Source organism: Eutrigla gurnardus (assembly GCF_963514095.1).
Source record: "Eutrigla gurnardus genome assembly, contig: SCAFFOLD_64, whole genome shotgun sequence".
Taxonomy (NCBI): Eukaryota; Metazoa; Chordata; class Actinopteri; order Perciformes; family Triglidae; genus Eutrigla; species Eutrigla gurnardus.
In genome coordinates this window covers 111043-137704 of record NW_028155407.1, presented here as the reverse complement: position 1 = coordinate 137704, position 26662 = coordinate 111043, and the positions used below count along the sequence as shown (strand labels likewise).

The 26662-nt window shown below is 44.0% G+C and overlaps 3 protein-coding genes across 3 annotated transcripts; 1 reads left to right on the top strand and 2 right to left on the bottom strand.

The window, feature by feature from the left end:
• Positions 1-1578: 1578 nt before the first annotated feature.
• LOC311010298 (inactive serine protease 35-like) lies at positions 1579-3776 on the top strand. The gene is made up of 2 exons (XM_084040834.1): positions 1579-1732; positions 2298-3776. Exons 1-2 carry the CDS (start codon positions 1680-1682, stop codon positions 3706-3708), a joined length of 1464 nt encoding a protein of 487 aa, XP_083896960.1. The 5' UTR covers positions 1579-1679; the 3' UTR covers positions 3709-3776.
• A 1087-nt stretch (positions 3777-4863) lies between these two features.
• LOC311010317 (leukotriene B4 receptor 1-like) lies at positions 4864-6329 on the bottom strand (the record flags this gene model as incomplete). Its single annotated transcript, XM_084040847.1, has 1 exon — positions 4864-6329. One exon carries the CDS (start codon positions 6327-6329, stop codon positions 5319-5321), a length of 1011 nt encoding a protein of 336 aa, XP_083896973.1. The 3' UTR covers positions 4864-5318.
• A 1628-nt stretch (positions 6330-7957) lies between these two features.
• LOC311010316 (uncharacterized protein) lies at positions 7958-26294 on the bottom strand (the record flags this gene model as incomplete). The annotated part of the gene is made up of 7 exons (XM_084040846.1): positions 7958-7980; positions 9565-9776; positions 10530-10605; positions 10768-10873; positions 11000-11129; positions 25194-25216; positions 25479-26294. 7 exons carry the CDS (start codon positions 26292-26294, stop codon positions 7958-7960), a joined length of 1386 nt encoding a protein of 461 aa, XP_083896972.1.
• Positions 26295-26662: the final 368 nt, after the last annotated feature.

The following is a 26662-nucleotide window of genomic DNA, read 5'->3' as shown; positions in this document are numbered from 1 at the left end:
CATAAGCTGCTTCAGGGAAATGACGACAAGACTTACAAAATACAGCATCTCTTGAGATGCTGTATTCAAGCCACGGGAATTTTGAGTACCACCTGTCAGAAAAACTCCTATCTTTCCCCGATATGTGTGTGGCTGGGAATGTACGGAGTTTGGGCTGGCTTGCAGGCTCATCTATTGATGACAGGTCTAGCGGAAGTTGTGACAGGTCTTCTTGGGGAACGGCATTTGTGCCAGGCTGCTGAACCCTGTCTCCTATAACACATCAAACGATTTCATAAGTTACCTCTGCCTACTGCCAATATTATTTTTCCCTCTAGAAAATGTGCATACGGACACTATACCTTATACTATAACGTTAACGTTAAACTATAACGTTAACGTTAGCCTAACCGTTACTTGCCTTGCTGGTTTGAGGGAGTGGCTAGGGGAGGACTTGACGTGGAGAGGCCGGCTGAGCTGGATGGTAATTGATCACTAACGTTACTTAAAATGGTAGTTTTCTTCTCCTGCTCCTCGGAGCGTTTCTTGGAAAATTGAAATGAAAACAAGCTGCTTTGCTTCGCCATGCTAAGTTTCATATAAGCTAATAGCTACCGTCTGTGTCTATCTCATGGATCATGGTCTGTCTGTTCTGTCTGATTTCTCATCTCAAAGCTTGCGCGCCAAAGTCATTCATTTTATTGGATCACTTGCTGGTGACGATGCAGCCTGTGGGCGGGCTTAGTAGTCCACACGGGGTAGAAGCCGCTGATTGGCTGAGAAGCTTTCACTCAAAGCTTTCCTCAGGCTGCTTATTGGATGAACAGCTAGAAAGAAAATCACTCACTAATCAGTAGGCATGAGTCAAAATGGGCGGGCCCAGGCCTAAAATGGGTGGGCCCAGGCCCACCAGGCCCAATAGTAGCGCCGCGCCTGGTTCCAAAGCCAAGTAAGAACTTGGCATCTCATTATGAATCTCATTTTATAGAACCTTTCTAACTCTCTCTCGCTCTAACTAAACTGCTATGGTTGCAAGTGCACGTCATCTGTTAGGATAACAGTAGCCTAATAATTGAGCCTTTGACTGATGTGTGTGTGCCTGTAGGTCCACGTGTGTGTTGGTGTTACAACATCTAATCACGGAGAAAAGAGGAGTTCCTGCTCTGAATGAACTCTTGTTGCAGAAAGCAGAGCGACACTAGTGAAAATAAACCAACAGGGGTTAATATACTGGTTCCCCTGAGAGGTGTGTGTGTGTGTGTGTGTGTGTGTGTGTGTGTGACCACACACTTCAAATGTCACCTGACATAAATCAAATTGTTTTGGCCGCGAAAGCACCGGATAAACAAGCTGAAAGGCAACATTTTATTGGTAGATCTATCTGCAAAAAGCTTGACATCTAAACTAACTTCTGTGTAAATTTCCGACGTAATCAAAATATTTGCAGAATGCGAAAAAAACGACTCAATTTTTGACATAAAATGTAACGTCATCACATGATTAGTACCTTCATTCATGCTTGACTCCCCCTTTCTGCCTGTTTGCTCATCGCCTTTTTTCTGCATCAGAGTGGGATGTAGATTTCTCTGAGGATCTTGCACAAAGCTTCTGCTCGTGCTCCAGCTTCTTTTTTTTTTAGCCCATTAAATGATGGAAGTCAGTCTGCTGGGAGCCGTTTTGATGGAGAGGATTTTTTATTGATGAGAAGGACAACATTTACTGGAAGTTTTGTGTGTTTTTTTTATGTTTGCAGGTAGGAAGAGACATTTGTATTTCTTGATAGTCTTCTCAAAATACAATCACATCAGTCCTCTTAATATTGTTTACAAAAGCTATGTTTTCTCTGTATCTTCTTTCTCTTTTCATATTAGCTATACTGGGGTTTCACTGCTTTTCTAAGATGTATAACTTTGAGTAAGTTATACACTAATATCAGACTTACATACTTAATTAATATGAAAACAAGTCTCAAATGTCCTTCACATCACTGAATTATTGTTACATGTAGTAATAACAATAGCATTACCTGCATTTTGAACCATGTATTCTTTTAATTGAATTGTTGAAGTAAAACATCACAGTAGCAGTTTACTGCTCAGTGGTTTGTTGTTTAGAAGTTGAGCTTGTGCACCCTCTGCTGGCCATATAACATATGGAAGCGACATCATTGCTACTAATATGAGCTGTGGGAACATGCATAGAAGTCTTCTCTTGGCCTGATGAAAAAAATAAGAGATGTTAAGAGGTTTGAATCCATATTATTTGTCTCTTACACCTTGGTACTGGATATTTCTATCTCGGTGTCTCTTTCTTTTCAGTGGGATGGGACTCAATCACTACCTGTGTCTCCTGCTCTGTGCAGCAGCACTGACGTTTTCTGAAGTTACTGGTAAAGATGGGAACAGCGGCGCGTACAGGTGGACCAGGCAGAGCCTCCCAGTGCTGCTCGAGACAAACACAGAGCCTCTAAACATGCCGTTGTTCGGCGGGCAGGAGGAGGAGGAGAGAGGGGGGATGAAGACACTCTGTGGAATAGAGTGTCAAAGCAGCCTACCACCCATCGACCTTGCCGAGCAAGAGAGGATTCTGGGATATGAGACAATGCATGAGAATGGCACTCGCACGCATACAGATATCAGTCTGCAGGGTTTTAACAGGACGTCTGCAGGAACACCAGCCCTCTCGCCGGCTCATGCCCGCAGGAGACGGCAGGTTTATGGAGCAGATGGACGCTTTGTGATCTCTGATTCATATTTCATCACCAACTATCCTTTCTCTACGGCTGTTCGCCTCTCAACAGGCTGCTCTGGAGTCCTAATATCCCAGAAACACGTGCTAACAGCGGCACACTGCATCCATGATGGGAGAGACTACCTAGAGAGTGCCAGGAGGCTTAGAGTAGGGGTGTTGCAGCTCAAGACTAAGAGGAGAAGAGGAGGTGGGAGGAGAAGAGGGAGGCAGAAGGGTGGGAGGAAAGGAGAGGCAGAGTGGGGTGAGGAGCAGATGATAGAGGAAGGTGAGGAGCAGAATGGTATAGATGAAGATGTAGTGAGAAAGAGAAAGGGAGGCAAAGGCAGGAGGTATAGGAGGAGAAAAGAGGGTGAGGAGGGTGTAGCTGAGTTAGTCAGAGGAGGGAAACAAAAAAGTCCCAGACGTATGCCACGCAGTGCTGAACCCAGGAAGCAGCCTGTCTTCCGTTGGACACGAGTTAAACAAACCAAAATCCCTCAAGGATGGATCCAAAACAAGAGCTCCGCCAGCTCAGTGTCCCCCGACTACGACTACGCTCTTCTGGAGCTGAAACGACCCCTGAAGCAGAAGCACATGGAGCTTGGGGTGGCACCCTCCGACACCCCCCTGGCACGGATACACTTTTCAGGCTACGACGCTGACAAAAGCCTGCTGGACGGGCGTGGAAATGAGAAGGTGGTTTACCGGTTCTGCTCAGTCGCAAATGAGTCCGACGATTTGATGTACCAGCAGTGTGACGCACAGCCGGGCGCCACAGGGGCAGGTGTTTACGTCCGTCTGAGGCAGGAGGTGGGCGAGGAAGGCAAGAAGGGGAAGTGGCAGCGGAGGGTGATTGGAGTGTTTTCAGGCCATCAGTGGGTTGAGGTTGCGGGAGGCGAACAGAGAGACTTTAATGTTGCGGTGAGGATTACGCCACCCAAATATGCCCAGATCTGTCACTGGATCCACGGAGATCAAAGACTCTGTAAAGAGGTTTGACTGCAAAGTGATGGATTGAGTCAGTTCAACAGTATGTTCTTGTTTTACAAAATGGTCCTAAACATTGACTTGTGGGTTGAATTTGTCTTAGTTAAAAGAAGGAGGTAGCTTTGTACAGAGAAGTCAACTTTTAGCAAAGTGTTAATCTTGATTGCAGACTGCGTTGTTTTCAATTTAGCACTACAGACATGTTTACCCATAATTGCAGTTCCTCAAGAGCTTAAACAGCCAAGAGCACGCCTCCAAAGGTTATCATTCATTGCATCCAACCTTATATTTGTTTGAATATATTGTCAAGCATGATAAATGCCTATAGAGGATATCTTCTTTAGAGGTTGTAGGTAATCCTGGTGAATTAGTCAAAAATGTATTTGAATTTGATTAGTTTGGTACTTCCCTTTCTTTCACTCTCTGAATCACCCAACTTATATAACTCTGAAACTGTAATTGTAAAGGAAAAGATTTCAACAACAGCTTTTTTTTTTACCTTTGCATACTAAATAAGTCAAACCTGCTGGTCCTTGTTTTACTTCATTTTAAAGGAATACTCGGTCTACACAATATTTATACATATTTTATGATGTTTAAAACATCTTGTGCCGTTATCTTTTCCGTCACTGACCAGAAATTTTCTTGCCACACGAACATTTTCTTGTCAAAAGAAGGAATTCATGCAGATAACACGTAAAAATGTTGAATTATCAAACGACATAACGACAAAATCAAAACCGATAAGTAATGAGCTGCGAGTAAGTTTCTGCCAGGGGGGCGCTAGCTTAGCTTAGCATAACGACAGACCAGGGAAGCGGCTAGCCTGGCTCCCTCTGAAGGAAACCAAATTAAAGTTTAAAATCAGCACGTTGCTGGACTATTACTTAACTAGGTTCAATAACTTACATCATTACTGCTTGCTAGCTAGTTTCTCCCTGTTTCCACTCATTTTGCTAAGCTAACTAAGCCAACCATGTCCCAACTGTCGCCTCACATTTACAGTAACTCCAACATTCAGGAAAAAAAGTGATGCAAAAGTTGCACAAAAGGTGGAGGTTGGTAAAATGAAAGATGACAAGGAGTGATGGATGTATCAAACTACAGTAGCTTTATTGAGAATAATTCACACAGCGACTGACCAGCATCATATTTACCGCACAAATGTTTCCTTTACATTTTCAATGCAGAGTGGCCTATTTTTATTATCACTGATGATACCACTTTTGACCAAGAAAGTACAAAAGCCCATTTATTATAAAGCAAGGTAAGACATGCATTATATCTTTATCACGGTTAATGTATTGTAATTTGTTTATAATGACATGTTACAATGTCTCAACACAGTTTGTTGTCTTACCACGTGAATCCACAATACCCACACACGAACACACACTCAAAAAAGAAAAGAACACATAAGATAATATTTTTGACCTAAATGAACCAGGAATTGTATTGTTAATGCAGCGTCACTATTTTTACAGCTCTGACTGAGGACCAGTTGTAATCAGATCAATATGCCTCACTAAACCACAAATCATGTGTAGCTTTTTCTGACAAATGAGAGAAACACACCTTCAAACATTTTTTCATATCACAAGAACAAAAATAATTTCTCTAGTTTACTCGTCATCATCATCAAGTTTCTGCACTCTTGGTGGATTTTCATCTATCGTACTAAGATTAGAATTCCTGGAACAGCGAGCATCTGCAATAACAACAACATCTACTGTATGTTCTGTTTTTCGGCACTCAGTGCATATGTTTCGAGAATCAAAGGCATAAAGGAGTGGATTCACGCAGCTATTCACACATATCAGTGCTACACAGATGCTCCAGCTATCCCTGCAAGATTTCCAAAGCTTGTCATTCTGGAGTGAAATAGCCACGACACCAAGCACATTTGTGATATGATATGGCATCCATAGGACAAAAAAGGTCACAACGATACTTGTGACCAGCCGGGTCATCTGTGGGTTGTTGAAGAAAGCTGCCTGGTTCACCGTTCTTTGGAGGCCGCTGTATGCAAATACCACGACAGCAATTGAAACAAATCCCAGCAGGGACTCTTCCAGAAGCACTGCCAGACCCTGGGCAGGGGTAGAGAATTCCGGTTGGCAAGTTGTCCATTGCTGGTCTGTGGTCAGCTGGTGATCCACCAGAACAGGGATAGACAGGATCATTGCAACCAGCCAGAGCGGAACCAGCAGCATCCTCTTTCTTATATAATCCGAGCACCTCAGCTGGTGCACCACCTGTAGGTAGCGCTTGACACTCAGGGCCGTCACAGTCAGAAGGCTACTATAAAGGGTGCAGTAAACGAGATACGACACAAGCTTACAGGTCACCAGTCCAATGGTCCAGCTGTCCAGGAGAGTGTAAATCCACAGAGGCAGTGTGAGCAGACAGAGCAGGTCTGATATGGCCAAATTCAGCATCAAACTCTGGCTCAGACTGGACATGTGCTTCCAGTTTGGTCTGAGGACGATCACAGTGATATTGCCAGGAACTCCCAGCAGGAAGCAGAGGGACAACACCACCGCAGGGACCAGACGGCTGGAGACCCAGGTGTCATAAGATGGAGATCCAGGAGAGATGTTCAACAGGACCAGAGAGGAGTTGAGTTGTTCCATGCTGCAAACTTTCTTGCTGACAAGCTGGATATTGTCCACTGAGCGAGTGATGATTGAACCTATGCCAGTCTGTCAGAGAAACGAGACGGTCTCTTTTGATGTGTCCAAAGAGGAACGAATAACAAATTCACAAATTAGTAAGGATAAACTGGAATCCTACCCGGCTACGTGGTTTTGCATGGCTTTGTTATCTCATGCATTTTCTAATGATGCTGTTTCCTGCACACAGTCCTTCCACCACAACACCTCCAGGAAAGTAAAAATAAAACCAGAAAACTACTTTTTGCATCTACTGTAACATCAAAGACTCATATTCAAACATTTGGCCTTATCTTTGCGGTCTGAAACGGGAAGCACTTGTGTCTTTGTGGGCGGATCTCGGACACTGTTGCTATTATAATGGCGGATAAATGACTCTTGTGCCCGATGCAAATCTAAAAGGACGTTTGGCACTGAAAAAATTAATCTGCCCAATAAAGATCAACAACCAGGATCAGCTTTTTCTCCAAGGTTTATTCGACAAAGTATTTTCGTCTGCAGAGGAAAATAGTGTTCACCCCTGCCTTCTAATGCAAAGGTTCAGAGTCAGCGGGAACGACCCTGAGTCTAACAGCAATCTCCCTTTTAAGGAGGAGGAATAATACCGTAGACAAAAGACTGTTCATGTCCTATCTTACAAAGACAAGATGTACAGACAAAGACAAGATTTACAGAACACAGATGTCATAATGTCCTCTGAAATTATCTTATGTCAGGTGGCACTCATGCTCATATCACCTACAAACAGGCATTCGTTTTAGTCATAGCATAACAGTCCAGAAGAGGAGATGCAGATCAACGTCTGGCCTGACAAAGATTCTGATTATAAATTACAAACATCCAAAACTCCCATTACAGTCCCCCCTTTGAACATTTTATGTTCACTAGAAAAGGTAATTTATAATTGTCTATGTCTCTAATTCACGGCAAGGTTTAACAGGGCATGCATTGAAATGGGAGAAAAAGCCTTTTATATTATGAAAGAATAAAACATAAGCTGTTCTTAATTGCATTCTTCATTACGCATGTGGAAATAGTGAACAAGCAATATTGATCAAACAAGACAATCATACCATTAAGAGCATAAGCTAAACAATTTCATATCAGGAGTTGCCATCATGGTACCAGGAACAGAACCTATTTCCCAGGAGTATACAACCTTCCATACTCTACTGATAACATGTCTACTATGAGCACAATAATCACAAATATACCAATATAAGGAAAAAGAAATGGATAATTAAAAAAGAACCCTTCAACCCTGTTTTCTCTTTCTGATACAGACCACCTTTCCCTCAAACATACAGGTCATGCGTAGTGACCTGGTGCTTTGAAACCTTCACCTTACAGGGAAAATGATGCACAAAATATGATTAGCAGGTGAAGTGAGGATATAACATACATGTATCTGAACAAATTTCTACCTCAGGGCCCCATAACCTACCGTCGTAGCTCAGCTGCTTTCTAAAATCTACAGCCCCTTGACAAAGTCGTTTGCCATTCTTCACCGGGTTGAGACGAAGGGCTTCTAAACCACCCTCCCCCTTTGTAGCGGACTAGTTGAGCTGTAGAAGGTAAAGGAACTAAGTTCAGACAGGTAGATAGGCGGTCCCTGAGTGAGACAATTTGCACACAATTACATTTCAAGGTTCACACAAAAAGGGTGAGGATTTTATTGTTAAGCATGAAGTTGTAGTGTAATCACCTTCTAACATCTATGTGTGAGTTAACATATCAGATTGACTCAATATCTGAATCCAAAAAGGGCGGTACCCATAGATCTTCATCTGGAACCATGGTGATTCTCGGGTACTGTCCCACGGCAGAGCTCACCGCCGAACCCACGAGAGCTCGGCAGCAGGGCAGTACACAACAAACGACCAGCAACATTACAACCATAACCATCAACACAGGTGATAGGAATCTGACAGCGGTGGCTTTCCACCCCCCCTCTGTGAGCCAAGACCAAAGGTCCCAGCCCTCAAAAGCCTCAGAGTCTTTGCTTTTCTCCCTGTTTAACAGTTCGTTCAGGTGGGCAACAACGTGGGTCATATTGTCATCTATTGCAGGCACGAAGCTACAGCATTTTGTCCCTATGACATGGCACACGCCTCCCTGTGAGGCTAGGGTCAAGTCGAGGGCGACTCTATTTTGCAGAGCCATGTTTCTGATGCCCTGGACAAAAGGAGACAATGCCGCAAAGCTGGCAGCTGTGAGTTCAGTCAGATTTTCGAGTTCCAGGGATATTTCATCAATCTTACGTGAATTGTTGACTGTCCCCCACCAGGGGAGGACTCCTGAGAGCCCCTTCTCGGGTTGTGAGACACATGTTGTCGTGCGTCTGGCCCCGTGAGTTCTGTAGTAGTGACTGTAATGAGTGTGAAAATATTCCAGGCTCGGCACAATGGCAACAGAAGGCAAAAGTCTGGCGAGATAACAAGACCCGCACCAGACTGGTCTCAACGACTGACTGTAGATCCCTTGTATTTTTACAGCGCTGATGCTCAAAACCTCCAACCAAGGAGCGAGGTTTGTGATGATTTGATCTGTCGTTTGCACAGGCTTAGTGGAGGCCACCATGACCCCCATGGTTTCAGAGATGTTCAGCGGCCAGGGTCCTGCACGCAGCGCCGTGCCCACTGATGACCCTGATGCCTCTGCCCACGTTGTTTGTTGCACAGATCACGCATCTTTTGCAAAGTTTTTTTGGGAGTAAAGTGAGAAGAAGTTTTAGTGAACCAATGTCTAATGTCTCTTGATGTCACATACCCCCCCCCCCCCCCCCCCTAAATTGACCATGCGTCAATTTAGTGTAATGGTGAAACAAATAGCCTGGTAGGCTTTCTCTGTGTTGGTCTGCTCTGCAGTTCTTGTAAGTCTGCATCGCGTGTTACAGCTGGGCTGGAAGTGATAGCGAGCTGTGTTATCAATTGTTGCTTAGCAGCGACCTTGGCTGCAGCATCAGCACGGGCGTTTCCTTGTGAAACGTAGTCTGTTTTATGTGTGTGTGCTTCGCATTTGCATATGGCAATGTGGCGTGGCAGCAGCAAAGCATCAAGGAGGGAAGCGACCAGCCTGTGGTGAGCGATGGGTTTGCCCAATGCAGTGAGAAAGTCCCGATTGGCCCAAATTTGTCCAAAAGAGTGGCAAACCCCCCACGCATATCTGCTATCGGTGAACATAGTGACAGTCTTACCTCTAGCCAGTTTACATGCCTCAGTCAGAGCCACCAGCTCTGCAGCCTGTGCTGAATAGTTAGATGGGAGAGGCTCGGCCAAAAGTGTCTCATGTAATGTGGTGACTGCAAACCCTGATTGGTTGAGGCCTGTTTCCAGGTTCCTTGATGCTGAGCCATCCACAAAGAGCTCCATGTCGGGGTTGTCAAGTGGTGTTTCCCGGAGGTCAGGTCTGGGGGAACAGATTTCGTTAATGACAGCCACACAATCATGGGGCTCCCCATCTTCAGCAGTGGGGAGCAAAGTCGCAGGATTTAGTACGGTGCAGCGTTGTACAGTGATGTTAGGCAGCTCCAGTAAAATGGTATTGTATCTTAGCCACCGTGCAGGGGACAGATGTGAAGTTTTCTTCTCTAAAAGGATCATAGAGACTGCATGTGGTACTAATAAGGTTAGTGGAGAGTAACCTACAATGTCACGTGAAGCTACGACCGCTTTCTCAGCTGCGGCCACAGCTCTGAGGCCAGCCGGAAGGCCGGCTGCCACGGGGTCAAGTTTGGATGAGAAATAGGCAACAGGCCTTTTTTGCCCCCCATAGTCCTGCAGTAACACGGAAGTCATGTAGTGCCCCTTCTCGTCAACAGTTTGTGTAAAAGGTCGGCTGCAATCAGGGAGCCCCAGAGTGGGGGGTGTCTGTAGAGCTAGTTTTAGGTCAACAAATGCTTTTTCCGCATCAGGTGTCCAAGTGACTTTGTCCTGTGCCGTGAGACCCTGCCTATGAGCGATCGCTGCTAACAGTGCCTCGATGCTTGCATAGTCAGGAATCCATTGTCTGCAGTATGATGTCATACCAAGAAAGCTCATAACCTGTTTCTTTGTGACTGGTTTTGGGATTTCTTGGATGGCAGAGATGCCTGATTGGGAGAGTGTTTTCCCCTCTTCTGATATGATATGTCCCAGAAAGGTGACCTGATTACAGGCGAACTGTAATTTGGACGAGCTGACCTTGTGGCCGTTGTCGGCCAGGTGTTTTAGCAGGGCCAGCGTGTCAGTCACGTAAGCTTCTCGTGTGGAAGAACAAATCATTAAATCATCCACATATGCCAGCAAAGCGCTGTTTTGTGGCAGACTTAAGGATTGTAAATTGTCGCGCAGAGCGGCGTTGAAAATGGTGGGAGATTCGGACAGGCCCTGGCACAAACGGGTGAATGTGTACGTTTTACCTTCAAATGTGAATGCAAACCAGTACTGGCTGTCGGGGTGTATGGGGACGCTGAAGAAGGCATTAGCCAAATCAACAACAGAAAACCACTTACTTTCAGGTGGAACCTGTGAGAGGATTGTGTGAGGATTTGGTACCGTAGGGGCGCGTGCGTGGATTGCTGCATTTACCGCCTGCAGATCCTGGACAAACCTCCATTCATCTGGCGCGCCTGGAGGCCGAATCTTTCTCACCGGGCATATTGACGTGCAGACGGGTGAATTTTCGCAGGGGACGATGATGCCTGCTTTGAGGAGAGCCTCAAACACCGGTTTGATGCTCTCCACAGCCTCTTTCCTTAGTGGATACTGCTGCTGGCAGGGCCTGTAGGAGGATTTTGGAGTGATTACAATTGGTTCAGCATTCCTTATCAACCCTACATCATGTTTGTGTCGTGCCCATACCTGCAGTGGTACCTGTTATAGCTCTGGGATATCACTGACATTATTGACCATCATCTCTGTGTGGAGGGATGAGGTGTGGTGCGTGAAATCCCTTTGGGTTTTGAAGTTTAATTTCGACGGTTCTCCGAGCAGCGATCACTTTTGAATTTTAACCCGGTGCACCTTTAACCCCTGATGATACTCGGTGTTGGGGTCATCCGTTTGTGTCCACTCAGTTGCATCTAGGGATGGGACGATACACTTAAACTCACGATACGATGCACCTCGATATGCCAGGGTCACGAAACGATACGTCACGATACGATATCAAAAAACAAAATAACAAACTAACAAAACAAAATATTACTGCGTAATTACAACTTATTAATTTTTGTTTCAGTTGCACACAAGGAAACACACGGCCCAACAGTTCAAACACAAACAAGAACACTCCCTTAGTGCTCTAACCCTAGTTTAAGTTATCTCAGCCTCTCTTAAAAGCGCTATATGTAAGAATGTGGCCAAAAACGATACTACACTCAAATTCAAAACACTGCGGCGAGTCGTATCCGTCTCCCCCTCCACCCTCTTCCCTCCAGAGTCAAGGTTGCCGGAGCTGTTGGCCTATCCAAACGCGCCGAAGGCGGCCGGACAGCGGAGTAACAACGTTACTCATTTCGATCGTAGAAACAAACGTTAGCAGCACAGCTCGTAACAGGACAGTGCTAATGCTGCTAGCGTCCAGCCGATGTCCGGCCGGCTGCCGTCTAGCCGCTAGACAGCCGGATGCCCGTAACAGGACAGTGCTAATGCTGCTAGCGTTAGCTGTGCTGCTAACGTTTGTTTCTATGATCGAAATGAATAACGTTGTTACTCGAGCCAATTATTTTTTAATGAGAAAATACTGCCAGACAAATGACCTGTATCCAGCGGAGCGTCCTCAAAATTTCGACCTCATTCGACTCCATTGTTCGGCGGTTTGAGGGCAAGGTAGTTGGTGCTAATGTTTGTTAGCTTGCTGTACAGTGTTGTAACAACACTGTTGTTGCAGCATGCGCTGTGACCTGCACCGTTCCTCGGATGTAATTTCTTTTTCATTTAGTTTTCCGCTGCTTAACCAGCAGATGGTGCTGCCAGCCTGCCACCATAGACTGTATGCCTGCCGCACACATATACACACCAGCTGTCGTAGGCAGCCCAATCAGCTTTGAAAAGCTCCCTGTTTCTACCCCTTCTGCCCTTCTTCCTTTCCCTGTCATCTTTCTCCCTTTGCTTGAGGTTGCTTTTTAGAATTTCTAATTGCCTGAGACTAAAACTGCCTGTATCTGGAAAACTGCACTCAGTGACCCAAAATTTAAATTGATCAACGCAAGATTCACCGTGGTTTGTGATCATATACTGGAGGTTTGGGCTAAGAGCCACGCCATTATCGCGTTTGCTTTGTGCTGAGCCCATCTCTCGTTTAATTTAGGCTTTCGTTAAGGTTGAACCAGTATGTCAGTCGTTTTTTGCTTTTGGAAACAGTCCGTAGGCTGGGTTCAAAAACAAGCAGCAACAAAACTTGGGAGGAAAGGGTTTTCCCCTTTCTATTCTCTCTCTCCTCTCCCTCTCCCCTGCAGCCGAGGAAGGGAGGGTAGAGGGGGAGCGCTGTTGATGAGACCTTGGGATACCACAAGGTCCCTATTCACAGGTTATATTACATAGGCATACAGGCAAAAGATAATTAGAGAGGAAAACGGACGAAAAAGCACTAATTATAACAGCAAACAAAGTCCTTGTCGTCGCAAGGCACCTACTTCTACAATATTGGTCACCTAATGTAACCCATGGGGTCCCTTCTAAGGAAAAAAGCGCTTATAACCCATTTACTGAACAGAATTCTGCCAGCTAACTCAGCTGTCCTACAGACTCGAGGATAGGGATGTGCGATACCACTATTTTCCTTTCGATCCAATACCAGGTGATACCAAGGCTGGTATCCCGATACTAATACCGATACCGATACTTTTAGATGTCGTACATGCAAAGGCACAGAGTTTTTCCTGGATGGATATAATCTTGTATGTGTTAATAGGACGAACAAAGGCAGTGGTGGAGTGGCCCTATTCATTGACAGTAACACCAAGTATGAGACAAAATATGTCTAAAGCTGTGGATCACTTGTTGGAATGTGTGACAATTGAAATCTGTGTAACGAAAGGTAAAAATATAGTTATAAGCTGTGTTTACAGAGCTCCTGACTCAAAAATAGAAGACTTCAATGAATGTGTGGGTGAAATATTCTCTGAAAGAAGCCAAAAGAGAGTTTTTATCTGTGGTGACATAAATATTGACTTGATCAATCCAAAACAAAACACGGGAATCGATGAGTTCATTAACATGATGAATACAATGGGCTTACAACCTCTCATCACACGCCCTAGCAGGATCACTACACACAGTGCTACTCTGATTGATAACATCTTTACTAACGTTACTGACACAGCAAGTGGACTCCTGATAAATGATATAAGTGACCACCTACCTATCTTTGCTATCTATGACTGCAAATTCACTGTGGGACAGACACCGAACAAAAACATATACAGTACATAAGGGTCAGAACTGAAGAAGGAATGAATACACTGAAAAATGAACTACTGATACAAAACTGGATAAATGTTTACAATGAAACAGATGTGAATGACGCATATGATTCCTTTTTGCAAATATTAAAAACACTGTACGACAGACACTGTCCTGTGGAAAAGAGACACCCAAATCGGAATAAGGAGCAGAAACCATGGCTCACAAAAACATTGATAAACGCCTGCAGAAGAAAAAAAAACTCGTTAAACACTATCCTAAATGAACACAAGAAAGAATATTACAGCAATTTACTAGCAGAAAACATGATATCCTAAAAAAATATGGGATATTCTAAATAACGTGACTAGTAATAAAAGTAAAAAAACAAACTACCCTCCCTACTTCAAGTATAACAACATGCAGGAGGATAACCCGGAGGTCATAACAAATAGATTCAACCAATTCTTTGTAAACATCGGGCCAGAGCTAGCGAATGACATTCCTGACTCACCCCTGCACTGGAGCCACTTTGATAAGGATGGAGACAGAAATCCCAGCTCAATGTTTCTCACACCAGTGAAGGACACAGAGATTAGACACCTGGTCAACAAATGCGTAGCCAAAACTTCTACTGATGCTGATGACCTGGACATGAGGCTAATTAAGAAAGTATTAGATGGAATCATTTCACCCCTGACATACATTTTCAATCTGTCATTTCAAACTGGGACGTTTCCCACCAAAATGAAAGTTGCCAAGGTTGTGCCACTGTTTCAGAATGGTGACACACACGAGTTGACCAATTACAGACCAATCTCAATACTGCCACAACTGTCAAAAATCCTAGAGAAGTTATTCAACAATAGGCTAGACAAAATTCATCAACAAACACAAATTGTTATATGACAGCCAGTATGGCTTCAGAAGGAACCATTCGACTGCCCTAGCTTTAGCTGAGTCTGTGGAAATCATTACCGACGCTATTGACCAAAAACAATATTCCATAGGAATTTTCATAGACCTGAAAAAAGCATTTGACACCGTTAACCGTGATATTTGAATAGCTAAACTGGAGAGATATGGCCTTAGAGGTGTAGCACTGCAGTGGGTCAAGAGCTATCTACACAACAGATCCCAATAGGTCAAAATAAATGATAGCACATCGACTAGCTTGGACATAGTCTGTGGGGTCCCACAGGGGTCAGTTCTGGGTCCAAAGCTGTTTATATTATACATAAATGATATATGCAAAGTGTCAGATACTCTGAAATTAATTCGCGGATGACACAAATATTTTCTGCTCGGGGAGTGACTTGAACCAACTTGTGGAAACAGTAAATCAGGAAATGGCCAAACTTCAAGTGTGGTTTAATATAAAAATATTATCACTAAATCTTGGTAAAACTAAATACATGCTATATGGGAAAAAAGGCTGCAACAACAGTCCCAACATTCAAGTAAACAGAGTTAATATTGAGAGGGTCCGTGAGAATAAAGTTCTGGGAGTGATTATCGATGACATGTTAAGTTGGAAGCCACACATAACACAATTGAAAAGGAAGTTGGCCAGGAGTGTGTCCATACTTTGGAAAGTACAAAAAATACTAAATCAAAAAGCACTTCATCTGTTATACTGCGCACTAGTCTCTCCGCACCTGCAATACTGTGCAGAGGTGTGGGGACACACATATAAAGGCTCCACACAGCCCTTGTTAATTCTCCAAAAAAGAGCCTTGAGAATCTTACACTATGCCAACTACAGGGCACACACAAATCACTTATTTATCGAATCAAGAATACTCAAACTATATGACTTAATAAACTATCGCACAGTACAAATGATGTACCAAGCATCAAACAGAACTCTCCCTCAGAACCTGCAAAAACTCTTCATACACAGAGAGAGACACAATCTTAGAGGGAACATGATTTTCAGGCAAAGGAAGGTACGAACTACGTTAAAATCCTTTTCGTTATCGGTCACAGGTGTTAGACAATGGAATGTGTTAGAAGAAGAAGTCAAAAAATCAGCAACACTAAGTGGCTTTAAGAAGAAGTATGTAAATTCAACCGTTGACCGGTACAGATTATTGCATGAGAGTTGATAAAGGTCTGAGGCACGAATCAGCAGACATGGTGTTGTGTCGGGATGGGAGCATAACTAATGAACATTCTGTACCCAAACAATAAGTTGAACCTGAGAAGCTTGTATGGTCCGATGTCAGTTGTACGTAGCAGGGAGTACAGCTCTCTGTACCACCTACTGCTGTAAGATGTTATGTCAAATGTCACAAGTGTTGAGACCTCACTAGAAGGACTACACAATGCGGCCTACAAAAGCCTACACATGCGGCTAGGACAAAGGGACAAAGGGGATTAAAAACTACACCGCCATTTTATTTTCACATCTCACCCAGGTGAGAAATGTGACGTCACACAACTGGTGCCCTATTGGCTGACAATCTTCAGGGAACCCCGGGGGGTCCCCTGGACCGGCCTAAACTATATAATCCGGCGCCGCCGGAGGAACGCTCTCTTTCCATCGTAACTCACGTTACACCAGGAGGTGAAGATTACGTCTGCAGCGTTTTCCTTTGTCCTAGGCCGCAGTCTTTCCCCCAAACTCGCTGGACGAGCAACAGACTGTTTTACCCCTCTTTTTCTCTACTCGTTTTATTTTTCTTTTGTTTATCATTTTGGATCCCGAGGAGACCGCCGCGACAGCGCGACTCTCCCGTTCCCCGCGGTAAGAAGAAAAACGTTCTTCGTCCCAGCTGCCAGCAGAACGGATAACTCGACCCGTCTTTGTCTGAAATCAGCTGACTAAATCGCAGAGCCCCGCTATTGTTCCTCGTTCCCTGCAGAAGGAAGAATAACTAACGGTTTTCTTCAACCAATTGGATCCGGCGCTGAACGAGCGCCCACGAACTACCGTCCGTTGCCGCCGTCAAGGAACGCCATCACCGCACGGGACAAAACCCTCACATCGACGCATCTCACATCGACAAAAGTAAGAGGCTATTTGTCTGGGCAGAAGCAAGCAAGCAAGCAAATTTATTTGTATAGCACTTTTCATAGAAGGGGTTCACAAAGTGCTTCACAACAGAGTCAGGGAGTAAAACACGAATAGACAATTAAAATACAGAGGAGCAGAGAAACATAATAGCATGGCAATATAAAACTAACTTACGACAAAAACCCAGAAAACCCGCCCCTACGTAAAAGCCAGTCGAAACAGCAGAGATTTCAGATACTTTTTAAAAGACTCAATGGAGTTTAAAGTGCGTAGGGACAATGGTAGGGCGTTCCAAAGTCTGGGGGCAAGAGCTTGGAAGGCTCTGTCCCCTCTGGATTTAAAATGGGTGAGGGGGATGATAAGCAGGCATTTACCAGAGGATCTGAGGGAGCGTGTGGGGGTATAAGATTTTAGCAGCTCTGAAATGTAGGAAGGGGCTTGACCATGTAAAGCCCTGAAAGTAAGAACTAAGATTTTAAAATGAATTCTAAAATGGATTGGGAGCCAATGGAGTTCTGCTAAAATCGGCGTGATGTGTGCACTTTTTCTCGTGTGGGTTAAAAGTCTAGCTGCGGAGTTCTGAACAGCCTGGAGGCCATAAAGTGCTTTTTGGTTAAGACATGTAAAAAGGCTGTTGCAGTAATCTAGACGTGAGGAGATAAAAGCATGGATGATCATCTCAAGTTCTGCTTTGGACACCATGGATCTAATCTTAGAGATGTTCCTCAGTTGAAAGAAGCAGTTTCTAATCAGCTTGCTGGTGTGGTGCTCAAGGGACATGGCTGAGTCAAAGATGACCCCGAGGTTCCGGAGACTCGTCTGGACGGAGGAGCCTACCGTACCCAAGTGAAATTTGATAAAGGGGATGCGATTTTCAGGTGCAATAATCAGGGTCTCTGTCTTTTCTGAATTTAATTGCAAGTAATTTGAATTTAACCATTGTTTGATGGAGGACAAACAGCTGGTTAGTGAAGACAGTTTAAAAGACTCAGACTCATTAAAAGAACAATACAGCTGGATGTCATCAGCAAATAGATGATAAGAAACATGTTGGAACTGGCTAATTATCTGACCCAGGGGAACAATGTATAGTAGGAATAGAATTGGCCCCAGCACCGAACCCTGTGGAACCCCACAGGGCAGGGAGGCTGTTTCTGAGAAGATCTGGTTTGCACATACATTAAAACTTCTTTCAGAGAGATACGATTCAAACCATTTTAAGACGAGACCGGAAAACCCTAGGTCTTTGAGTCTGTTTGCCATAATTTCGTAATCAACAGTATCAAAGGCTGAGGAAAGGTCTAGTAAAACGAGGACTGAGTCTTTGCCAGAGTCGGCTGCCATCATAATATCACTAGAAACTCGAGTCAAGGCAGTTTCGGTAGAGTGATTTCTACGGAAACCCGACTGGAATTTATCCAGGACATTATTAGTCTCTAAAAACACTGTTAGTTCCTCTGCCACTATTTTCTCCAAAATCTTGGACAAAAAAGGAAGCTTAGAGATCGGCCTGTAGTTTTTAGGTAGTGATGGATCCAGGGATGGCTTTTTAAGAACGGGTTCGACGACAGCATGTTTGAAGTACCTAGGAACCACACCAGTTGAAAGTGAAAGATTAATCAAGTTCACAACACAAGGACCAATCGAGTTGAGAACAGTTTTAAGCAGCTTAGTGGGGATAACATCAGAAGGAGACGAGGAGGGTTTAATTTTTTGCAACAGCATAGTGATGTCCTGGAGCGTCACCTGGCCAAAGGAGGACCATGTGCAGGACAATTGACCAGTAGAATCGGACAGTGCAACAGAGTCAGTTGAAGACAGTGGTGGAATATTGTCTCTAATGTCACTGATTTTAACCAAAAAGTATTTAAGAAAATCATTGCTGTCGGCATTTGAATACACAGGAATTTGCGGGACAGAGGGTGAGACAAGGGAGCTGATAGTCTCAAATAAGACCTTAGGGTTTTTCTTATTAGAGGATATGATTTGAGCGAAATACTGTGACCTCGCTTTCCTCAACATTTCATTTTGAGAGGCTCTAAGCTCCCTTAGGTGGAGTCTATGGACCTCCAGTTTAGTTGACTTCCACAGTCGTTCCACTTTGCGACAGTTTCTCCTAAGAGAGCGGACAGAGTCGTTTATCCAGTGGTGAGCTACATTTGCAGGTACACAGCTTGTTTTCACCACAGAGACTTTATCTAAGATGGACGCACAGTGACTATTAAAAGACTGGATGAAGACATCTCGGTGATCAATACCCGTCAGTAGTTGTGGCTCAAACATAGAAGAGAAACCATCAGCAGCATCCTGGTTTAAAATCCACCTTTGAGATTTTATTTTCAGAGGGGGAGGAATTACGGGAACGTTGACATTAAAAAGCACACAGCTATGGTCACTGACTTGGAAGTCCTCCACAAGCACATTTCCAACATCTAGGCCTAATGAAAAAACAAGGTCTAATGTGTGACCCTTGTTGTGCGTGGGTCCAGAGACATGCTGGGTGAGGTTAAAACAATCAGTGGTGGATAAAAAGCCAGCAGCTGAGTTACTTGAGACATCATCGATGTGGATATTAAAATCACCGATGATTAAAACTCTCTCTAGCTTAATAATGGAGGATAAAAATTCAGTAAAATCAGTGAGGAAGGCTCCCACAGGGCCAGGGGGGCGATAAATTAGAACACAATAAAAGGGGCTAGAAGACCCAACTTTTATTATCTGAGACTCAAAAGAAGAGAGAGGCTCGGAATTTACCAGTCTGCACAGGAGGCTGTCCTGCAGAGATTCGATAGTGTAGGACATGCTGGTAATTCTTGTTAATGTGTTTTAAGTTCTGATCGCGGACCGCCGAGTCCGTTGTTATGTGCTGCTGTATTTTGAATGCTGATCGTGTACCCACGCAGCTGGGTTGATTTCTGTAACAGTGTTTTCGACTAACCTCCGCCATATTCGCAAGCTCAGAAAGCCTCTACTATCAGTTAAAAGACCGGTCTCGCGGAATAAACACCAGTTCATTCACGCGCGCCCGTGTGATAGCGGCACGCCTTCTGAGCCTCAGAATATCGCTCGCGCATTCTCCCTCTCTTTGTTTGTGTCCCGCTAACACATACACACACATATACGCTGCACACACGAGTCCTAAGCCAGCTGTTTCCACGTTGTCCCTATTTAAATACGGTTACGTGAGTAGTTACACGACCCAAGTTTGGTTACACAAAATGAAACATGCCAATTTTTCTAAGCGGATAACAAGGATAACTATATAGTATGGCGGAATAACAACTGGAAGCACTTCGACGTTGGCGCAGTAATATCATCACTCCGCTCCCGTCAATAGAACCTACGTGACCTGCACGCCGTCGCCTGCACTACCTGTAGTAGTTTGTGCACAGTTGAGGAAGCATCAGGATGTAGTTAGATAGTTTGTGAACAATCAAACATCATGGTTATAACGTGCATCGTACAGGGTTGTGAAAACAAGCAGAAGGTATATAGTCCCGTCATGTTTTGAGTGATGATATTACTGCGCCGACATCTTGTGCTTGGTCGCTTCTAACTTCACCCCCCTTTGGATCCTAAGGAATATACTGGGACAAGCTACATGCTAGCAAATTAGCGCTGCGCGGAGTGCGCGCAAGAGCCATTGAGTGCACGCACAGAGGAGAGGGAGGTATGTATCACCTCGTCTAAGATCAGAGCAGAACATAGTTCAGTATGGAAATGCGGTGGTGTTTTCCTTTAATAACTGAAAGGACGGTACAACTTTAGCACTCTCATCATCATTGTTTCCAGCAACAGCTGTTGCTAGGCTACGCCAACTGCCCAGCACAAATATATGGTGGGACAAAGCGATTAGCTAGCTGGTGAATATTTTGCAGCTAAAGAGCATTGCCCTCAGGAGTTGGTGGAGACCAAAAACGGTGTGAAAAGTACAGTACATGAATCCAAATGAATGCTGATGTGCCACATCTGCTGGGAACGCAACTGTTTGCCATCTCAGTTTTATTGGATGGTTTCTTCGTTGTCATTATCAGTGTTTGTGTGTTTAAGAAAAACGATTTTGTTGTAATAGATTTTCTGAAAAGTATCTGTGTGATCAGTGTGTAAATGAAAACCTCCTACCACCCTGAATATCGGTATTTAATGCAACACTGCAAAACCAACTGAAGTCGATGGGCCCTAGTTTCGTGGCGCAGCGCAGGGCGGCGCAGGGTGGCGGAGCCGGCGCAATGCAAGTTTCGACCCGCGCAGCCTTGCGCACCGTCAGTTTGGCAGTTTGGTGGATCGCCTGCGCCAAGATGGGTGTGGCGGCGCAACAGGGGGAGGCGTCACAGATTCAGCTTGGCGTAGCGGAAGTTTCGTGGCAAAAAGCCTCGCCGAGACTGCGCTGAAAGCTCGCCAGCTCCAACCTGGTCTACTTTCGGCGCAAGGCGCAAGGCGTAAGCAGGCTTGTTTCGAATCAAGCATGCACATGCATTTGCCTCGCAAAACAAGGCATTCTGGGAAAAAAACGTCACAAATGCTGGTGATAACTTCCCTTTGCGACATGTCACATGACTTTAAAAACTCGCGGTATCTCCAGGTACCTCCCTTCGCATGCTTTTCTCTGCAGATGGTCTGAAATAAGTGCGGACATAAGACACTCCCCTCAACGTTGCCCTAGTTGGTTAGAATTATCACGTGGTATTTCCCACGTGAGAAAATTCCTCAGCCTCCGTCAACAACGGGACTTCAAATGCCTCGGCTCGAGTTCGTCAGCGACGAAGAAAGCCAGCGCCACTGAGTAGGCCATATTCTTTGTGCAAAGTCCGTGAAGTTTCCCCTGGCGCGATAGTTTTTGTTATGTATACAATTATTAATAAAGTTTAAATAAAAAAAAATAAAAAAAAGGTCCGTGAAGTGCACCTGTGTCCGAAAAACACAGCGAGCTCGAATTTCCCATAACATCGATGTTCTCCGTTCATCTCCGAGCTGTGGATGATTTGTTTACGTCTCTCTAAAAAGATGTTCATGCAGGCATCTATATGCAGCTGTGGGGAACGTCCCTGCTGTAAGTTACTGTGGAACTTGAGCTGAATGTCCATGAACCCAGATCTCATTCAAATGAAAACAAAGGTTACTGGAAAGCTGCGTTACAGATCGCTGCTCTGTTGTCTGGCTTATTTCAGGCTAATGCCTGCTATTTGATTGCACACAGACTGTATTTGCTGGGCGACGCCCAGCTCAGACTCTTTCCATTTTATTAACAAAAGCAGGTATTGATCTTGCCTGAATTAATGGCTTCAAAAGAATTGCTGTACAGCTGTGAAAATGGTGTGTGCATGAATGCCCATGCATGTATGTAGGTGGATGCACGTGTGCGTTCTGTGTTTTTAATTTGCGCATAAAATGCATTTTCTCAATGCACGAACGTAAACTCCTGAAAGGACCTCTGTCTCAGAATTCATGGGAATAGTTTGATCCGTCTGCTTGCATGCAGTTTGCTTGCAGTATCATTTTGCATTGGCACCTGCCTGAGGCCACAGTCTGCTGCACTCACATGCACATGATGTCCAGTGGTGGAATGTAACCAAGTACATTTACTCAAGTACTTAAATTCCCAGTGAAATGTAAGTAAGTTAGTGCATTTTTAGTTTCTGTACAGTGACATATTCCCCAGTGAAACAGAATATTTAAGCGGTGTCCCTCACATTTGATTGTTTTGATGGATGATGTCATGATATATTTGGTTGAAATTGGTTGGCACTAGGCAGACATCATAAGAAAAAAATTATTTGAATTTGATATAAACATACAAAGAACTTGATTCTTTTTTGGTATTTGTTTTGTATGTATAATTACAGCTTATTATTATTATTATTATTTTCCCTGAGGACTTCTATTTCATGCAAATGTATACATCTAAGAGGCAAATGTTGTATTGTGTGCAGGGGAGTATTTTCATAGTGTGCTAATGATGTGTTTACTTACAGCAAGTAACTGAACTAAAATAAGATTTAGCATGTCATTAGACATCTTACTTGTTAAAGTGTCTTTGCTTCAACACGTAACATTCTTCATACACTGGAAAGTATACAAAGAACAAGCCACAAGCTTTTTCAGAAGCTTGCAATTCAGGTCGGCACTTAATGCGGGAGATATCGGAGCAAACTAAGGCCACGTTATTAAAAATATCAGCAGGTCACAGAGAGCCTAAAAACTTGAATTTGACTGGTGATGAGTGGGGGAACTTTCCACTTAGCTGAAAAAATCCCACTCAAACTAAGGATTACAGTTGGGCAGGAACCAGTAAAGCTGCATTACAAGGAAGCCGAGATAAACCAGCTCCTCTCTGTCTCGCACCTTGCTTCTCTCCCAATGCTGCCAGCTGGAAGAAACCTGCAGGAGAGTGGCGCGAGAGACAAAGAAAAACACACTTGTCGTCTTTTAATAAAACTTAATTAAAAAGTAGATTTGAGTGAAGGAAAGGGCAAGACGTGACATTTCAGATTCCTAACTGAAGGATGAGGAGGGGGGAAAGGACGGCAAATCCTAGATGCGTGAGAAGAGAGGATTCAGGCAACGATGAGTCATCTGACATCCCCGAGCAATAATCTAACTGTTATCACTAGTTCTCCACAGACTTGACCCAAAAAAATCTCACTAAGTCACAGAGTGTCTCAGTGCTTGCCTCCCACATCTTAAGTTATTGAATTACTTTTTTTTTTGGTGGATTTACTTAAAACCACAAATTATTGTTTGACGCACGGATAAGCTTTGTTTTTTAAATGCGTCGTCCTGTCGTGTGTTCGCGATAAATATGAAGTGTCTGCCAGGAGGCGCTAGCTTAGCTTAGCATAAGACACACCAGGGAAGCAGCTAGCCTGGCTCGCTCTGAAGGGAACCAAATTCAAGTTTAAAATCAGCACGTTGCTGGACTATTTCTTTGACCAATAACTTCTGTCATCAGTGCTAGTTAGCTAGTTTCCCTCTGTTTCCACTCATTTTCCGAAGCTAACTAAACTATCCATGTCTCAACGGTAGCCTCACATTAACAGTAACTCTCCAACTTTCAGGGGGAAAAAACAACCAAATTAGTGTATTTCCAAAAATGTAGAACTATGAGCAAAACCAGCATGCTTTGCATTATTGTAAACACTCAATGATTAGATGGATTTTGCTGTGAGTTGGAATTCATCATGGTGCAGGCAGAGTGACTATAGTCAAATTATAATTTGAAAAGCAATATAAAGTACTGGATGTGATTTATAGGCATCATAACTGTACTATAATGTATTACAAACAAACACTCCGCTATGCAACAACTTTCAGCATGCACATACACTTAAAATGATTCTCCGATTATTTCTTCCTTTGTCTGCCAAAGGTCAAGATAAATTCCATTCTGATGACCAAAAAATGTGAGTTGCAGATCAAGTAAATTGTAGGCGAGCAGGTTGGCAGCAGTACATAGGCTGAATGTAGAGAAGTCATCGTTGCATGGGAAAGGGATGCTTTCACTGTTGAGAAGTAGCCAGAGAAAACCCTGCCTGGGCCCAAAGGAGCAGCTGGGGGAAATACTGAGTCACAAACAGCACATATACAAACACTCTCTCTTGTTCCATTTTTTATTATTTTTTTTAACAGTGGTGTCTAGACAGAGTTCAGCACTAAAAGGATTGTGAGTCAACTTGACCTGCTGTCCACACAGCCTGAGGAGGGAACGTAAATCGTGGCATTTTCTCAACGTCCGAGGGCACGAACCGGCAGAGTTACTGCAGGAAAAAAAAGCCCTTTCTTCTCTCACACGGGGGAAGACCCCCCTCCCGGACATCCGGGTTCACCAAACATATCAAAGTATCAGTTTCAGTCCTGCCGGAAAGTAATGCAAAGATCGCACAAAAGGTGAAGGTTGGTAAGATGAAAAATGACAAGAAATTATGGATGTAACAACAGTAGCTTTATTGAGACGGATTCACACAGCGACTGACTAGCTTCATATTTACCACACAAACGTTTTCTTTACATTTTCAATGCAGAACTTATACTTGGAGCGGCCTATTTCTATTATCACGTTTGGCCATGAAAGTACAAAAGCCCATTTATCATAAAGCAAGATGCATTATGTCTTTATCACGGTTAATATAATTTATACATGTTTAAAATGACATGTTACAATGCTTCACCACAGTTTGCTGATACAAAAAATGTATACAAAGTACAAACAAAATGCAGAATAAATGTATGAATGAGTTAAATAAATAAAATAAATTAGTTTATACATCTCCTGACATTCTAAGTGGCACATCCCTTTCTCTCTTCCCCTCCTCTGTCTCTATGTCCGTCTGTTGCTAAACATTGCAGACAAATGGTCTTCGCTCTTGTTGGATGCGCTCCAACACGAACATTTTATCATTTAATTGTAATCAGATGTTGCTTAACCTCAACATGATCATGAACTTTTTCTGACAAATGAGAGAAACACACCCTTAAATTTTTTCATATCACAAGAACAAAAATAATTTCTCTAGTTTACTCGTCATCATCATCAAGGTTCTGCACTCTTGGTGGATTTTCATCTATCATACTATGATTGGACTTCCTGGAACAGTGAGTATCTGCAATAACAACAACATCTACTGTATGTTCTGTTTTTCGGCACTCAGTGCATATGTTTCGAGAAGCAAAGGCATAAAGGAGTGGATTCATGCAGTTATTCACAAATACCAGTGCTACACAAATGCTCCAGCTATCTGTGAAACAATTCCGAAGCTTGTCATTTTTGAGTGAAATAGCCACGACACCAAGCACATTTGTGATATGATATGGCATCCATAGGACAAAAAAGGTCACAACGATACTTGTGACCAGCCGGTTCGTCTGTGGGTTGTTGAAGAAAGCTGCCTGGTTCACCGTTCTTTGGAGGCCGCTGTATGCAAATACCACGACAGCAATTGAAACAAATCCCAGCAGGGACTCTTCCAGCAGCCTTGCCAGACCCTGGGCCGGGGAAGAGAAGTGATGTTTGCAGGTTGTCCTGTGCTGGTCTGAGGTCAGCTGTTGAACCACTAGAGCAGGGATGGACAGGATCATTGCAACCAGCCAGAGTGTAACCAGCAGCGTCCTCTTTCTTATATAATCCAAGCACCTCATCTGGTGCACCACCTGTAGGTAGCGCTGGACACTCATTGCCGTCACAGTCAGTAGGCTACTATAAACGGTGCAGTAAACGAGATACGTCACAAGCTTACAGGTCACCAGTCCAATGGTCCAGCTGGCCAAGAAATCGTAAATCCATAGAGGCACTGTGAGCAGGCAGAGCAGGTCTGATATGGCCAAATTCAGCATGAAACTCTGGCTCAGACTGGACATGTGCTTCCAGTTTGGTCTGAGGACGATCACAGCGATATTGCCAGGAACTCCCAGCAGGAAGCAGAGGGACAACACCACCGCAGGGACCAGACGGCTGGAGACCCAGGTGTCATAAGATGGAGATCCAGGAGAGATGTTCAACAGGACCAGAGAGGAGTTGAGTTGTTCCATGCTGCAAACTTTCTTGCTGACAAGCTGGATATTGTCCACTGAGCGAGTGATGATTGAACCTATGCCAGTCTGTCAGAGAAACGAGACGGTCTCTTTTGATGTGTCCAAAGAGGAACGAATAACAAATTCACAAATTAGTAAGGATAAACTGGAATCCTACCCGGCTACGTGGTTTTGCATGGCTTTGTTATCTCATGCATTTTCTAATGATGCTGTTTCCTGCACACAGTCCTTCCACCACAACACCTCCAGGAAAGTAAAAATAAAACCAGAAAACTACTTTTTGCATCTACTGTAACATCAAAGACTCATATTCAAACATTTGGCCTTATCTTTGCGGTCTGAAACGGGAAGCACTTGTGTCTTTG